Here is a 16,723-nt window from a genome sequence, read left to right on the forward strand (position 1 = left end):
TACATATATATTGCGGAACTAAATATTTATTACATATATATATGTAAAAATCGATTTTTATTTATTTTGTGAGTAAATATCAATGTATCACTTATACTTATAACATACGTCTTACTACTGCGGATGACCATATTTCACTACTTTGACCCTTTATATCTTGGGAAATATTGACTTTTGGACTTGGTGCAATGATAACTTTTTATCAGCATGGCGAAAACTATAACATAGTGAAATTTCAGCCAATTTGACCGAAAACCATTTTCCATAGGTTTTGTGCGAGGTCCTTTCAGCATAATGTTTGTAATATTTACAATATAGTATAATAACTGACCCATAAAACTTTTACCAAGAATTATAATCATTTGAAGTAAAAAATATAGTAAGGTTGCAAATATTGAATGGTAAGAGAATTTAACTATTTTATATAGACTATTTTATTGACTATTTTATACAGTCAATACAACTGGAATATTTGGAAAATATATGTACATGTAATTATATTCCCAAAGCGTGCTTTACTATATACATAGAATAATAAGATGGTGACTATAAATCTGTGTTCATTCTACTATATCTTCATGTTTAGATGAACTATAAATATATGTTTGAGGCCAAAACGAACTATAAAATATAGTGAGATTATAGTTATTCCAACTATTTTTTTCTCTCAATGTAGAGTGAATACCACTTGGAACATTAGGACGTTATAATATTGTTGCTTACCGGAGTGTGCACCGGATAAATGTATGTACAAGTAAACCTACCCAAAAGGTACATTACGATTTCTTTCTAATTTGGAATAAATGTAAAAGTACAAAAAATATTTAAATATTTTAATGTTCTCACTCTTATTATCAATAAGTACAACAAAAATGCATAAGAAATAAAACTGAATACAAGATATAGTTAACAATTTTAACAAAATCGGCATATCTGAGACACGAATCATTTTAAATTTCTTTAACATATATGGGAGAATTGCCAAGCAAAAATATTATAAGACAGGAAAACAAAAAACAATAAAATCGAGAAATGAACGTAACACGGCATGTTAAAGACAACATCATTCAAAGATAGTATGATTAATCTGGGATCTCAACATCTGAGAATCTAAAATAAAGTAAAATGAAGTACACACGTGAGTATACAAAATATGTAAAAATACAAAATATATAAAAATACTATACAGAGATTGAAGCGATCGTTCCTCAGATGCAAAGAGAAAAAGGGAGAGAGAGAGAGAGATATCTGACTAAGATATCGGAGCGAGATACGAGCGATGATGAGTAAACGCACGCAATCGACGTCTCTCGATGCGACTCGAGACAGTTCTGTATCGCGAATCGCGATTTTCGCGATGTAATCGCGCCAACTATTTGTTGCGGCAACATTGCAAATCCGATTAGCGCGCTCCCCGGCCGGGGATTCGCGAAGATACGTCGCGTAAGTGAAAGCGAGACCAAAGCGAGACGCAGTATCGATGATGCTCTCGTGCATTTGAGCGTTTTATATACGCGCGTCCTGACGTGCGTAATTTATATCCATACACAAGCGCAGATTCTCTCCGTCTGTTTGTTTCTCCCTCTCTCTCTCTCTCTCTCTCTCTCTGTCTCTCTTTCTCTCTCTCTTTCTCTCTTACTTGCGCATCGCCGAACGCGTTCTCGCCGTGCGTGAATCCGCGTTCGCATTTTGCGGGATAGCGCGCGCGTATTAGCGCTTATCCGCGCTTATGCGCACACATGTGCGAGGAGCGCCGCGCGGCCGAGAGTCATAGGTGACAATAATAACTCGGAGTCGCGCGCAAAGCGGCGTCGTAAAACGCGGGATTAGACTTCTTTCGGATGATCGTCTAATGTGTGTACCTTCGTCTATGAAAGAGCTCGTCGCGCGCGCGCGCACAGAAAAGGCTTCGCAGCGACGCGAACGAGAGTGAACCGCCGCGCCGCGCCGAGATCGCAGCCGAGAGTTCGGCTAGATTTGCATAATTAGAGGCTGCCAGCTTTGGCGGGACTCATAATTTACAAGACCATCCTTAGATCGGTGTATACTGCGCGTGTGCATACGGATGTCCACGATCGCGCGAGTACACTCACCGCCCTGCATGGGAATCAGAATGCCCAAACTTGCCCCAAATTTAGTTGTCCCATTATGATACTAATTTTCGTTGTTATTCCACACTCAGAAACAAACATGGTAATAGCGACTATATAGATGACAACTAGAGTAATTGTCCATATTACTGTGTCTTTTTATTAGTGTCTTCTTATGCTTCGTATACTCACGTGTGTACTTTATTTAACTATATTTTAGATTCTGAGATGTTGAAATCCCAAATTAATCATACTACACTGAGAGAAAAAATAGTTGGAATAACTATAATCTCACTATATTTTATAGTTCGTTTTGGCCTCAAACATATATTTATAGTTCATCTAAACATGAAGATATAGTAGAATGAACACAGATTTATAGTCACCATCTTATTACTCTATATATATGGTAAAGCACCTTTTGGGAATATAGTTACATGTACCTATATTTGCCAAATATTCCAATTGTATTGACTATATAAAATAGTTAATTTCTCTTACCACTCAATATTTGCTACCTTACTATATTTTTTATTTCAAATAATTATAATTCTTGGTAAAAATTTTACACGGGTCAGTTATACTATGCTTATATTGTAAATATTACAAATATTATGGTAACATTTACTATAAAAATTATATTCCTAACTATAATATTTTTACTATGCCATTATAGTTCCAAATATCATGCATTTTTCTCTCAGTGTATCTTTCAATGATGTTGTCTTTAACATGCCATGTTACGTTCATTTTTCGATTTTATTGCTTTTTGTTTTCTTGTTTTATAGTATTTTTGTATGGTAATTCTCCCATGCACGTGCTATACAAACCTACAATCATCTCCTTTGTTTCTCTTTTTCTTTTTTATAATATTACTGTGTAATATTTAAATAAGCCACTTTTTTTCTAGAATACAATATTTTTCAAAATTATGAATATAGTGTTAATGTACATTATGTACACCCCTCCATTGTTGAGTATACTTTGGCAGCGTCGAGACATGATTTCAACGAGATTTTCCGGAATGAAAACGTGAAATCACAAACATAACACATCATAGTACTAGCTGTACTAAGTAAACGCATTTTAGTGTATATAATGTATATTACAACTGTGTTTATAATTTTGAAAAAGATATTGTATTTTAAGAAAAACAGCGTGTACTTGTACTGACTGTAGATATATATTCAGAGTATTTTTTATAGAATTGTTTCAAATGATCGAAGTGCTTCTGTTATTCCTCAGATATACTAATCATATCTTTAAAAAAAAATACATGTAACATGTACATTATAACTTGTAACATTTCCAAGTCGTTTCATAATAATTGCACAGGTATCCGCGAGCTTACGAGAAAAATTTTCGACTCTCCAAGTTGATTCTATGACATTGAGAAAAACTGCTAATAAACAGGTTAGATACTGATCAAAATCTAGTTAAAAACTGATCTGAAACTGTCTAGTTCAACTGTCCAGTTTTTGACGAAATGAGCGTCGACCCCAAACCAGTCAGTTTCCAGCAAAGAAAAAACTAGCTAGTTACCAAAAATTCCTGGACAGAAACTGGATAGATTTCTATTCGGGATGATGTCTCTTTCAGATATTTCCATTGGAAAATGCTAATGAGAACAATGAATACGACACGACCACTTTCTTCTGTGGTAACTGATATAATTGGCGTGTTAACGTACGACAGGGCCGCGACAGTCTCGACCCTCGTAATCCGATTTGAAGATTGATCCGCTTTGGTACTCGCGCTTTTACAACGTTATTGGAGCCCTTATTGGGAGGGAGGATCTCGAGTACGTTTTGGGTGACAGTGGGCCCCATGGTGAACTTGTACGTCGCGCTGTTCAATTGAATTCGTGCACGCCTCTGTTTAAAATGGTCGTGAGTCCCATTCGGGCCACTCGAGTGGTTTGAATTTCGGTTTCGGTCCCTTTTCGGTCAACAGACACTACCAGACACTACCAGGGGTATGACTTTCAAAGTTGAAAGCCTTCGTCGACGGGGGGCCTTATAGGGGCTCCGCTGGAGGGTTCCCGCCGCCTTCATCGGCCTTCACGAGTCTGTGTCACTTTCGGTTTAGAATACGGTGTGTCCATTGAAATCGATATTTCTTTCCCTGGCGAAACCATTCTCGCGCGGTGGGTTCGTCATAATAATCATAAAACGATCTAGCGCCGTAAAACCGCGACTAACCGACGTTCTTGGTCGCTTCTCTTTCTGCTATCCCGCGATATAAAGTTACTGGATGGTAAAAAGGAACGGGTTTCTGCCTCGTTATCGCTTTCCTAACTGTATTCGACTCGCGTTATGCTGGTGTAACGGTAATTATAAATTACTTCCGAACTCATGAATATTAAATCACGACGAAAACTTGCATATCATCTAAACGGCACAAAGGATACCGTATAGAAATTTTCCAAGATTTTTCTAGATACACCATAAATCCTGATTAAAATGCCCAACTTTCAAAATTAGTTATTTCACTTATTTCACAAATTAGTTATTTCACTATAATACACCAAGATAGAAAAATCTAAAAAATAAGAAATATCCATATCATAAGTATTAATAACATATTTACTTGTACTAATATATGTATATTTTTACATTAAAAAGAAATCTCAAGCTAGAAAATATATATTTTTCTAAAACCGTTGCTTTTCATGAAAGCAATTGTTTATTCTATTTAAACGAAAAAATTTAGATTTAAGTAAATATATTATATATTAGTATCCGCCGAATAAAAATTTTTTATTTCCTAGATATTTTTTCTCTCAGTGCACTAATTGAAAATCCCATTCTTATATAAAATATGCATTCTTTAAAATCAAAGCAGAAATATTATGGGAATTTATACTTTTTTAGCCAATATACTTTTATGGCATTAAACAAAGAATCCAATTTTTAAATCCCAACTATTGCATTAAATAGAATAAAAAACTAAAGAATAATATTTATAAAACACTTTGATCATTTTACTAAGCAACAAAATTATTTCGAAAGTCAACATATGTTTTGTTTAATTCTGATGTAAACTGAAGGGGGGAAGAGCCAGAAAAAATATTGCACTCAGAGAAAATACATAACAATAGCAACTGTATAGATGCAACTCTACGAGTTTTGTATGCAGAATCAATGTATATAATTTAATAAATTACTTTGTAGCTATTGCAACTAAAGCTGATTGATATTATATAGTTTTTAGTTTAGTTCTTTAATTTTTTACATAGTTCTTCAGTTCTTCAAGTATAATAACAACAAAATATTTTATCAAATATACATAAACTATTATATGTGTATAAGATTATTATACTAGATTGTATATATACAGGGTGTTAGTTAAGTATATTGCCATACTTAACAGAGCGATTCTTTGGTTTATTTCAAGTAAAAAAAGTTCATATAAACATATGTCCCAAACGGCTTAGTTTCCGAAATAAAAAAATTTTAACGTGTAGTAATAATCTATTTCGTTTAGCTTCCTCTACTAGTGTTCTAACTGTCATAGGCTTTCCAAGATCAACAGTGTTCCTTACAAAAGAACCCTTTTCTCGAAGATAGCGATGAATATTCGCAAATGTTTTACGACATGGTAAATTGTGTTGGGGATATCTTTCTGCATAAATAGGCCTTGCCTCACGTGAGTTACCATTTGCAAGACCGTAGGCAAAGTGCATATCTGCCATTTCAAACTTTGTAAACTTAGGCATGATAAAACCGATTTTGATGGACTGAAACAATTTGGCCCGAAAACGTACAATGCACAAGCTAACCGACCCGCAGCAACATCAGAACTGAAGACTATTTTTGATTTTATGACTTTGACTTTGACTTTGTCATTTTGTTTACGGTCGTACGAATGGTAACTTATGGTGAAGCAAGGCATATTTATGCAGCAAGATATCTCCAACGCAATTTACCGTTTTGTCAAACATTTGCGAACATTCACCTGTATTTCGGAAACTAAGTCGTTTAGGATACATGTTTATATAAACTTTTTTACTTGAAATAAACCAAAGAATCGCTCTGTTGAGTATGGCAACATACTTAACTAACACCCTGTATATACATACATATATAGGGTGTCTCACACTTTCCTCCGGGCATTTTGTGGGGACGTAGAATGGATTGATGTGACTATAAAAGTCCTATACCGTTTTACGAAATTCGCAATAATAGTCGAGATATTAATTAAAAAAGATTAAAGAAAAACGCACGCTGTATAGTAGAGGACGGACCGCTCGAGTCACAGCGCGGCCCAGTAATATAGCGCGCGGATGTCGCGCGCGGTGATTGGAAAACAACGCACCAATTCTTATGCGCTCCTACGTCTTGCCGCACCGCGCTGAGATAAGAATAGGCAGTGGTGCATTGTCTTCGAATCACCGCGCGCGACGTCCGCGCGCTTTATTACTGGGCCGCGCTGTGACTCGAGCGGTCCGTCTTCTACCATTCAGCGTGCGTTTCTCCTTAATCTTTTTTAATTAATATCTCGACTATTATTGCAAATTTCGCAAAACGGTATAGGACTTTTATGTTCACATCAACCCATTCTACGTCCCCACAAAATGCCCGGAGAGTGTGAGACACCCTGTATATACAGGGTAAAGAAAAAGTATGGAAACCCTGAAAAATCTAAAAAAATATAAGTTTTACAGAAAAATGTTTCAAAGGAACGTTTGTAGGAAAAAGGATGTTTGTAGGATTTAAAAAGGTCTATTCAGTTTCATCAGTTTGACCCTTGTTGGCGTTGGTAAGGTGAAGTCAAAGTCTCCTTAAATTTTTTAAACAGAACACCCCATATATTATTACATATTCTTATAGCTTATCTAGAGAGTTTTCCACAACACTATAATAAAATATTTTTTCGTTAAGAACTTTTCGAGTAATAACACTTCAAATTTTCAGCACTTTGACATAGAATACAAAATATTTCGTAAAATATTCATCTCTCGATTATCTTGCCTTAATGCACAAAATAATGAGACAAATTAATTGGCTTAAAAAAGAAACAAAAATTTTTTACATAATAAATATAAAAAAAATTGTTGTACTTTTTTTTAAGCCAATTAATTTGTCTCATTATTCTGTGCAAAAAAGTATTAAAGCAAGATAATTGAAAGATTAATATTTTATGAGATATTTTGTATTCTATGTCAAAGTGCTGGAAATTTCAAGTGTTATTACTCGAAAAGTTCTTAACGAAAAAATATTTTATTATAGTGTTTTTGAAAGCTCTCTAGATAAGATATAAGAATATGTAATAATATACGGGGTGTTCCATTAAAAAAATTCAAGATGACTTTGACTTCACCTTAACGACGCCAGCCAAGGTCAAACTGATGAGACCCTGAATAGGGTCTTCTATTGAATAGAACTATTTAAATCCTACAACTTTTATTTGAAACATTTTTCTATAAAACTTATATTTTTTGAGATTTTTCAGAGTTTCCATACTTTTTCCTCACCCTGTATGTATATATTGATTCTACAATCTTCTAAAATTTGTATAATTGTCATCTAAATAGTTACCACTATCATGTCTTTTTCTTTGAGTGCGAGAAGACTTCGGATTTCCTACCTGGAATCGTACGTTTGAAACGTTGCATTTCTAGTCAGAACTAGAACGAGTTAGGACTGGATCCTAACTAGGTCCCGAGAAATTTTCTATACGGGACACAAGAAAGATGCGTGATCGAATGCTGCGAAACCTCCACTTCGCGATAGGAGATGATTGTATCCGAGTGTATGCGATGTGTTCGAAATTACATACCCCTGAGTTCTCTCCTCTCCCTCTCTCCTTCTCTCTCACAGGGGCAGTCCCGACGCACGGAACGCAAATTCGTTTTCAGTCACTAATGAACACGACCGTTAATTAGAAACGAACACTTTGTAGTAGACTGCCTCTGGATGCGAGTACGGCGTTACTATCTAACAGAATTTGTCGACACACACGGCTTCTCGTTAGAGGAATTTATTAGAGAGGCATAGCGCGTGTGCATGACGTGGGCACCGGGAATTATGGACGCTAAATATTCGCTGACATGACCATATTTCGAATTTCTATGAATATATCGATCCATCACCGAAGTGATCGATTGTTTCTTTTTCTTTTATCATATTTCTTTCTTTCTTCCCTTTTTCCTTTTTTCCTTTCGTTCTTTTAGCAGATACAATTGTTTGACTAAAATAGTGCTGACCTCCGTTGATGATTAAGATGACCGCGAACAAAACGAGCAAAAAAGGTACCAATGTAAAAGACTCCTTGCGCAAGATAGAAACAACGTCGGAAAAAAAATCCGGCAAGGGATCGACCTTCTTGTCCTTTTTCTCCACCATTATTTCGAAACCCAAGGGAAATCGACAAAATATAGTCAGCATAGTCGAGCAAGAGACCGTGAAATCAACATTTTTTTACATAATCTCAACTGTGTAACTTTTCTGGAACAGTGACATGGACGAAGACAGCAAAATAATATAGATGAATGCCAAAGATAGATGGATAAATAAATAGAACGCGCACAATGAAATATTGCGGAAAAAAACGATTAAGAGCGACCGGGTCTTAGGGGTATATACTTTTTTTTTAATATTTACCTTAAAAGGGGAATACTTTTTTAATATTTACCTTAAAAGGAACAAGATACAAAATCAGTTTTTTTAAAACACAGACACTTTTCTCTAAATTTTTCACTAAAATCGAAATAATATTACAGTTAAAAATAGAAAAAAACTGATTTAGTAGTAGCAAAGTAAATTTTCGAGACTCGGAATTTTGTATAATATTCGTGAGTGAATAAAGTTAATCAACGTGTTATTAACTGGAATGAAGTTGCTTGCAAATGTATGATATACCGTTTCGAATAATAAAAGCAATTTTCATTCATAAAATGACTGAAATAGATATGAATGAACAAGGTAAAGATGAAGTAAAGAAGACATAATTAAGAGCCGGCTTTTCGGCAGAATATTTGTGGAAACCTCTCGCGCAAAGACTCTAGAACTACTAATTAGGATTTATATTTTGTGTTGCTATCTTTATCTTTTATGCTACTGGACAATTGAACTCGGTATCAGGACAAGGTGGCTACGTTGCTGCATGTTTATATTTTAATTATTACAAAATAAAATATACGGTTAATAGGATCGTAGTAGACGTTAATACACAGAGAGAACGATTTAGTTGAATCAAATAAACACTTCTTTGGAATAGTCCAAACGAATTTTTTGATTGATCGAACAAAATTTTGTTTGACGCAACAAAAATATTTATTTGCGGCTTAATTTCAAGGAAATATTTTTGTTGTGTCAATTAAATAATTTGTTTGGACTATTCCAAAGAAATATTTATTTGATTCAATAAATAGTTCTCTTTGTGTACAGAGAAGAAGATGCCTCTATTATTTGTACAGTTAAAACCCGCATAGAAATTCCTTACACTGAGAAAAAAATTACTAAATTTCAAAAAACGTTTGTTTGGATAGTACTGTGAAGATATTTGTTTAAATTAATTATTTTCTAAAATTAAATTAAGAAGTTTTAAATATAATGTTTCTTTAATTTTAGAAAATAATTACTTAATTTAAACAAATATCTTCACGGTATTATCTAAACAAACGTTTTTTGAAATTTAATAAATTTTTTCTCAGTGTAGTATCTTCCAAAATGCAGATTAAATTCCGATCAGAATGCTAAACTTTATCCCAACATAGGTTATCCCACTACGATACAAATTGGGAATCCCATTCTTACCCCAAAATTGTCCCAAGATTATCACTATGATACTAATTCGGAATCTCATTCTTGTTTCAAACATGAGTTCTCTGTCTAGAATCAGAACAGATATATTAAGGAAACTTGAGTTTTTTTAACTGTTTTCTGTATTAGTTTCATTAATATAATACAGATAATACAAATGTTTCTTCTTGTTTAAATTGTTCCATGTTAAAAAGTAAAGTAATACATATAAATAATACATATTTATAAATATTTTAAAATAAAGAATATATATATATATATATATATATATATATATATATCATTTAAGGTTTTTTATGTTAAAATGGAAATATAGTTTTCCTTTAAATATTTATTAATTTTATGTAAATTTTTTGGGCAAAATATTTGAAACACTTTGAGTATTTATTTTTTACAACTATGTATGTGTATATATACTCAAAGTGTTTCATATATTTTGCTCAATTTTAGTTTAAAGTATAAACCAGAAAAAATCTTTGGGAAAACATTGGGGATAACCAAACGGCATCTGTCTAATTTCCCATTTAGATTCGCATGTTTAAAACGTTACACTTCTAACCAGAACCTATATAGATTTCCCAACCTAGAATTTATTATTGTGGGAAATCGGATCCCAATTGGATTCCAAAGTATTTTCTATGCAGGAATTAGTTGCCTGAGAAATAATAACTTCGAATTTTTAAAATATAGGCCTTCTAAGCCCGGTCTTTCTTATTTTGAATAAGTGACGTTTCTTTGAATGCGGTATATATTTTTCTGTGTATATGTGTGTATATGCGTGGAAAAGGAGCACGAGCCTCTTCACGCCTTCATAAAAAAAGGAGGTATCGTGTGGAAACGGATCGTTTCTTGTGTGCCAAGCAGGTACAATAGGCAAGCGAGCTATTCGAGGTGACACGGCCTCTATCCCGGACCACTCGAAATCCATTTAAATCGCCATCCGAATTCTGGTTTCGCACGCCACATTGTCGCCACCGTCCCGCTCGCCGTCGCAGTCGCCGACATACCCGATTTCGGCGCGCGGCATTGTACGCGGTGCGGCATGTGGCTGGGAAAAGGGATTCGTCTCACGATCACTCGGAATCGTTTATTAACCGCGTAGCGTGGCCGTAGAGGCCTCGTGGTGACCGATGAGTAGCCAAGAGAGGAGAGAACCATCCGAATCAACCGTGACAATGGCGTTCGCTCAATGCCCAGTGGCTCACGCTCTGCCCACGCGTGCGCCACTCTCGATATCTCGCGTGCGAGACGACCGCTCGTGCGTGCATCCTCGCGGGGACAACGCGCTACTCGAAATTAGCTGCGTTTTTCAGGCAATTTCCGAACGTCACGCCTACCCTCCACCCTCGACCATGTCGCCACCTTGTCGCCACCGTGCCGTCGGCGACCCGTAGCTACCCCCTGCACTTCTTCGACCGGACCTCCACTCGCAGAGTGAGGCTGACAGCCGAGTCACCCGAATTCGAGTGACTTTCCATTGACATTGAGTGAATTCACTCAATGAAAACCGCTGAGAAATCGCGAGTAGCTTCCCGAGTCGAAATTTTGATGTCACTTTGACGCTCATAAGGGACGTCTACATTGGAAGTAAATAGCAAGAAGTAGGAAGTAAGAGTAAGAAATTGACCAACCACAGTCGAATGTGAGAAGAACAATTAACTATGATTGGTCAATTTCTTATTCTTACTTCCTACTTCTTAGTGTTTACTTCCAATGTAGACGTCTCTTTAAGGATAGTTTGCGCCTACTTAGACGGTTTAGCTCAGGTAAAACCTATTTTGACGATATTGGTACTCATTAACTTCTCTTTTACCTTCTTTTTCTTCTCTTTTAACTTCTCTTTTAACTTCTGTTTGAACCTTTAACTCTACCCTCATCAAAATTTTTGACGCTTCTTAAAAATAGAGCCTACTTAGATAATCTATAACCTAGGTGAAAGATTTTCACCTATTTTGACGATAATCTACAGGTGAAATCTATTTTGACGATATCGACACTCATTTCCGAGTTGAAATTTGAACCCTATGTTGAACCTTGAATTCTATGAAATACATATATTCTATGTAAAAGCTAAAACTTCAATAGAGGTTTACAACTGAACTTACTTTGCTTCCTAAGATCCTACTATTATACAATCTACTTTGACGCTAAATAAAGCGAAAGCGAAAATTTCAGACATCATCAAGGTCAAAGTAGGGGTAAATTATATCATTAGAATTAAACCTACTTTGCTATCTTAGCTCCTACTGCATAGAATTCAAGGTTCAACATAGGGTCAAAATTTCGACTCGGGAATCCCCTCCGCTCTTCAAAACATTAAATATCTTTATTTGAAACTGAAGAGGGAATCTGACGCACTTTACCCCGACTAGGAATTTTTCCCATCTAATCGGGCTGATTCCAAGTCAGTTACTTGACTTGTATAACGTGATGTTGTCGACGCCTGTTAAGTCATGTAACGCAACTTGGCAATCCGGATTTTATTAATAATAATAAATATTAATAATTAGGACCCGTCATCTTATATAACACGTCATCTTATATAAACCAGATAACTGATTGGGATCAACCCGGTCAGAACTACGAGGTAAATTTTTATTTGGAATCATCTCACAGCAAGAAATTCATTCTAGTCAGTTAAAACATTCATTCAAATGGATGAAGAATGACTCGATGATTTGAGTTGAACATTCATCTTCGTGACTGCGAGTGACATTATTTTCATAGAGATTCTTCGAGTGAATTGATGCTCGCTTTCAGAGAAATTTCACTTCAAGAAATTTAGAGCACGCATAGAAGCACACGTGAAAAGACTCGCTCGGCCGATACTTTCCATATCGTAGGCTGATTTACAAGAAAATAAAATAAAATTATTCAGAGACAATTAATCATCAAGAAATTTAAATATTCGGCGCGCGGCATAAAAGAAAAATAAAAAATCGGGGAGTACTAATGACATATTTACTTAAATTTAAATTCTTTTACTTAAATAAAATAAATAACTGCTTTTTCATAACGTACTATGCTTTTAAGAAAAAGTATACTTTCTCATTAAAAAGAAGTTTTCTTGGCGTAAAAAAAGAATATATATATATATATATTAGTACAAGCAAATACACATCATTGGTATTCGCCAAATATTTCTTTTATTTTTTAGATATTTTTTCTCTCATAGTCTCATTAATGACTCTATATGTTAACATATTCATATGTCAACATTCATTATCGATTCTCCTGGGCTCTTCATCTCTATCGATTAAATACTGCAGAGCTTGTCAACTGTTCACTGTTTTTTGATCAATGAGTTCAAGAGAATCGATTTAAGCATTGATCGCAAATGATCCCATAAAACGTACATTGAGAAAAAAATGTTTGGTATTTGCAGCTATAATTATATAGAAAAATAATTACTATAAATTATGGTCAACAAAACAATTTTTTAAATTAAAATCTGCTGTAATCTATTATAATGTTAGTGATAAGAAGCTTATATACATGTTACTACTACCATTTTCGTGTTAGATAATCAAAAAGTATGAATGTAAGGCCAGAAATAAATATAACAGTTGTGTGGTTCGATCACTTTCTCCTCTGAGTGTATTCTCTGGCTGTTTACGATCGAATGTTATTACTCTCGCGCTAACAAATCTAAAGGATCGCGATGATGACAAAACTAAGATCACTTGAAATTGTTAAATGCACAAACGTTCCACAAGCGAAGTTGTTCCGTCGCGACGGCTGACACGCGATCGGAACGCCACGTGTTTTCGCGTCACGCTCGGATTATCACGTTATCACGTTATCCACGGCGTCGCTGTCAAAAGTACAAACAACGACGATTTATCGCCGGCGGATCAAGCCACATGTCGCAGCGCGGCAGCGTTCGGCGTATATTCGAGCCAAGGATGATTTGTGAAGTAACGTCTGAGACCCTCTCGAGAAACGCTCTCTCAAGAGAGAGAAAGAGAGAGAGAGAGAGAGAGAGAGAGAGAGAGAGAGAGAGAGTCTTACGTCTCGCCGTAAGAAACAAGATTCGCGCAAGCCCCGCACGTGCGCGTGCTTGCCACAATAGAAAAGTGCAGCGCTGTACAAAGTAAAGCGTCGGCCATTGTTCGCGAGTATATATAACGGGAATGCTGAATTATATCGCGTATAACTCGCGCACACCGAGCGATAAATCCACGCTATAAGCGAGGCGTGTCTCGCGATTCGCGCCTCTCCTCGTCGCCGCGCTCCGTGTCCCGCGCTTCGTTTCTTATTCATCGCGCGCGTTGCTCCGTCGACGCACGCAGCCCGTGGAAGAAGAGAACGAAGGAGGAAGATGAGGAGTGTGCGCGCGTATGTTATGTGTGGAAGAGAGAGAGAGAGAGAGAGAGAGAGAGAGAGAGAGAGACTCCAAAAGAACGAACTCCATATAACTCCGGATCAGGCTGATGCGGCATTTTGCGCGCTTTACGCCGACAATTTACTGGACCACACGCGCGCGAGCGAACGAGCCGCGGGGACGACGCGCGATCCTGAGAGGTCGCCTTTTCGCGCGACAACTCACGCACCCCTCCCGGGGCGAAGGTGTGGGACGTCGCCTGTCTCCGCGATGTGTGATCTTACGCGAGTTTACAGTTCCTCTTGCGCGTAGGCACGCTTCACGCACACACGTGCACGCACGCCCACCTACACAGCCGGATGCGTAATTCACAGCCGCGTGCGTGTCGTGAGTCCTCGCGACGTGGGAAGGACACTGGCGTTCCCGTCAAACCGCGAGCCGGTTATTGAATCTCCGGCATTTTTGCGTGACTTCCACGCGGCGGGTTATCGCGAAAGGTCGTTTTGATGGAAAAAAAAAAAAGGGAAACAAGAAATGGCAAAGATAATAATCTGGTTTTCCTTCACGCGAGAGCTCCATCTCATCGATCTCTAGGCGCACGTGCGTGCGTGCGTGCGTGCGTGCGTGCGTGAATGCGTGTGTACGTACCTTCATGCTACACCTCCGAGTGTCCGACGAGAGAAAAAGAAGCTCCTGGACGCACTGGTGCTCCGACGTTCGCTCTCTCTCTCGCGCGCGCGCGCTCGACGAGCCCTTCACCGGCGGCGCGGGCTTTCCAGCGACATCGCGGCCGCGACACGCGGATACGGTGTGCAAGGGGACGTGTTCCGGTAGCAGCTGCGTGCGACGCGCGAGTATCACCGGCGACTATCAGACGCCATACGCGGCGGCAGCGACACGCGAGAGGCGCATCCCGGGCACGCCACGAGAGAGCGAGAATCCCGTCGCCCGGCCCCGTGTAATACAACGTAACTCCCGGTCGGTCTCCCTCTTGGCCGGGGTTGCGCTACACAGCGACCGACGACCGACCGCTCGACCGGCACGGGGGGGGCCGACAGAGCGGGGTGAACCGTAAACCCCGCTGCCGCCGCGACGCCGAATGGGCGGTATGGGCGTGATGAGCGGGCCGTGGCTGCCCCACGTAGCCGACGCTCGCCGGGTCTGCGATTCGCCCAGGCTCGTCCTGCCCATCGCCGGGGAGTGGGTGCGACGGCGGGCAGACGAAGGTGGCGGTGCCACGCGGTCGCAATTCGCACGCGCACGTGTCCCCACTTGGACGGGCCCGAATCGTCCGCGCGGATGTGTAATAGGACAACACGCGTCGCCTCGCGTCGCGCTGATTGGCCGCGATCTTGTCTTGATCCGCGGAAGAGAGCTGTCCCTCTCGCGCGCATCGTCTAGCGGCGGAGCGCCGAGACGGAGATAGAAAGATAGGGAGAAAGAGGAGGAAGAGAATGGGAGAGCGAGAGAAGAGAGAGAGAAGTGACGCAAATGTACGTGCTACGCCGTCGGGGAGAGCACAGAGAGCCTGAGGGAGGGACGATGGAAGAAAGAGAGGGAAGGAGATAGAGAGAGGGGGAGAGAGAGAGAGAGAGAGAGAGAGAGAGAGTCTCGGGATGGGGCTCGGGACAGTTGCTGCTCCATACCGATGTACGCGTCGGGCGGTAGTTTGTAAAAAAATGATATATAACGCATACATTACGCGTACACGCTACCAGATTCGATACGCCGTTATTAAATCGCGTATATGAGATATTTCTTCTCGTTTCCGCGATATTGATTTGTCTCTTTGTCTCTCTCCCTCTCCCTTCCTCCCTCCTTCCCTCTGTCTCTCTCTCTCTCTCCCTCTCTCTCTTGCTTTCAAAGTTACGCGCGAATCACTCTCTGGGATATCGATACGCCACACCGGCGCGGCCTCTTTCCCGACGTCAGTGGTCAGCCAGTCGACGACAGTCGCGTCTTGTCGAGGCGGATTAACGGCGGCGCATCGTTGCTGGCAGGCGCGAGAGACGTGTGTTCTAAAATCTACAAACCGCGGCCACAGGCGGACGCGGAGGTCGCGGTAGGACGAACGAGACGGCAGTCAGCGTGCCTCGCCGTGGCGAGAAGAACGAACGCTGATATGAAAAATGGTCGGCGGGGCACTCCCGCGCGCGCCGCTGTGTGTGCGCGCGTCCGTACGCCACGGACATAATAAATAACAATACGAGTCTGCCTACGGATACGGGATCTGCATATAGGTCCCGGCCTTATACCTGAACTGCCGCGGCGCGTCATTAAAATTATTTATGAGGAAATAAGAATCCGAAGCGGGGCCCCGAGTCCCGGCCCCGAGGTTCGCGCGGATATCCCTCGCACCCTACGCGAGCGCCCGAGCGCGCTTATCCCCGACCCTCTTTAGTCGGCTAACGTCTCTTGTCCGGCTCGTCGTAGGTAGATTAGTAGATTAAACTCGGACGGCTCCCCCCTCTCTCTCTCTTACTCTCTATGTTGCTCTCTCTCTCTTTCTCTCTTACTCTCTATCTTGCTCTCTCTCTCTCTCT

The 16,723-nt window shown here is 39.3% G+C and overlaps 1 protein-coding gene across 2 annotated transcripts in view; it reads right to left on the reverse strand.

The window, feature by feature from the left end:
- The window catches only part of LOC116845056 (LIM/homeobox protein Awh-like), a 34,738-nt gene extending 19,551 nt beyond the window's left edge, over positions 1–15,187 (reverse strand). For both annotated transcript variants that reach the window (XM_032817323.1, XM_032817322.1), the window contains exon 1: positions 14,829–15,187. In XM_032817323.1, coding sequence (XP_032673214.1) covers positions 14,829–14,834 — 6 coding nt within the window. In that variant the 5' untranslated portion in view covers positions 14,835–15,187. The remainder of the gene's footprint in view (positions 1–14,828) is intronic.
- Between the last annotated feature and the right edge of the window lie 1,536 nt (positions 15,188–16,723).

Source organism: Odontomachus brunneus, unplaced genomic scaffold (assembly GCF_010583005.1).
Source record: "Odontomachus brunneus isolate Ranch 3 - 2012 unplaced genomic scaffold, Obru_v1 Obru_scaffold_049, whole genome shotgun sequence".
Classification (NCBI taxonomy): domain Eukaryota; kingdom Metazoa; phylum Arthropoda; class Insecta; order Hymenoptera; family Formicidae; genus Odontomachus; species Odontomachus brunneus.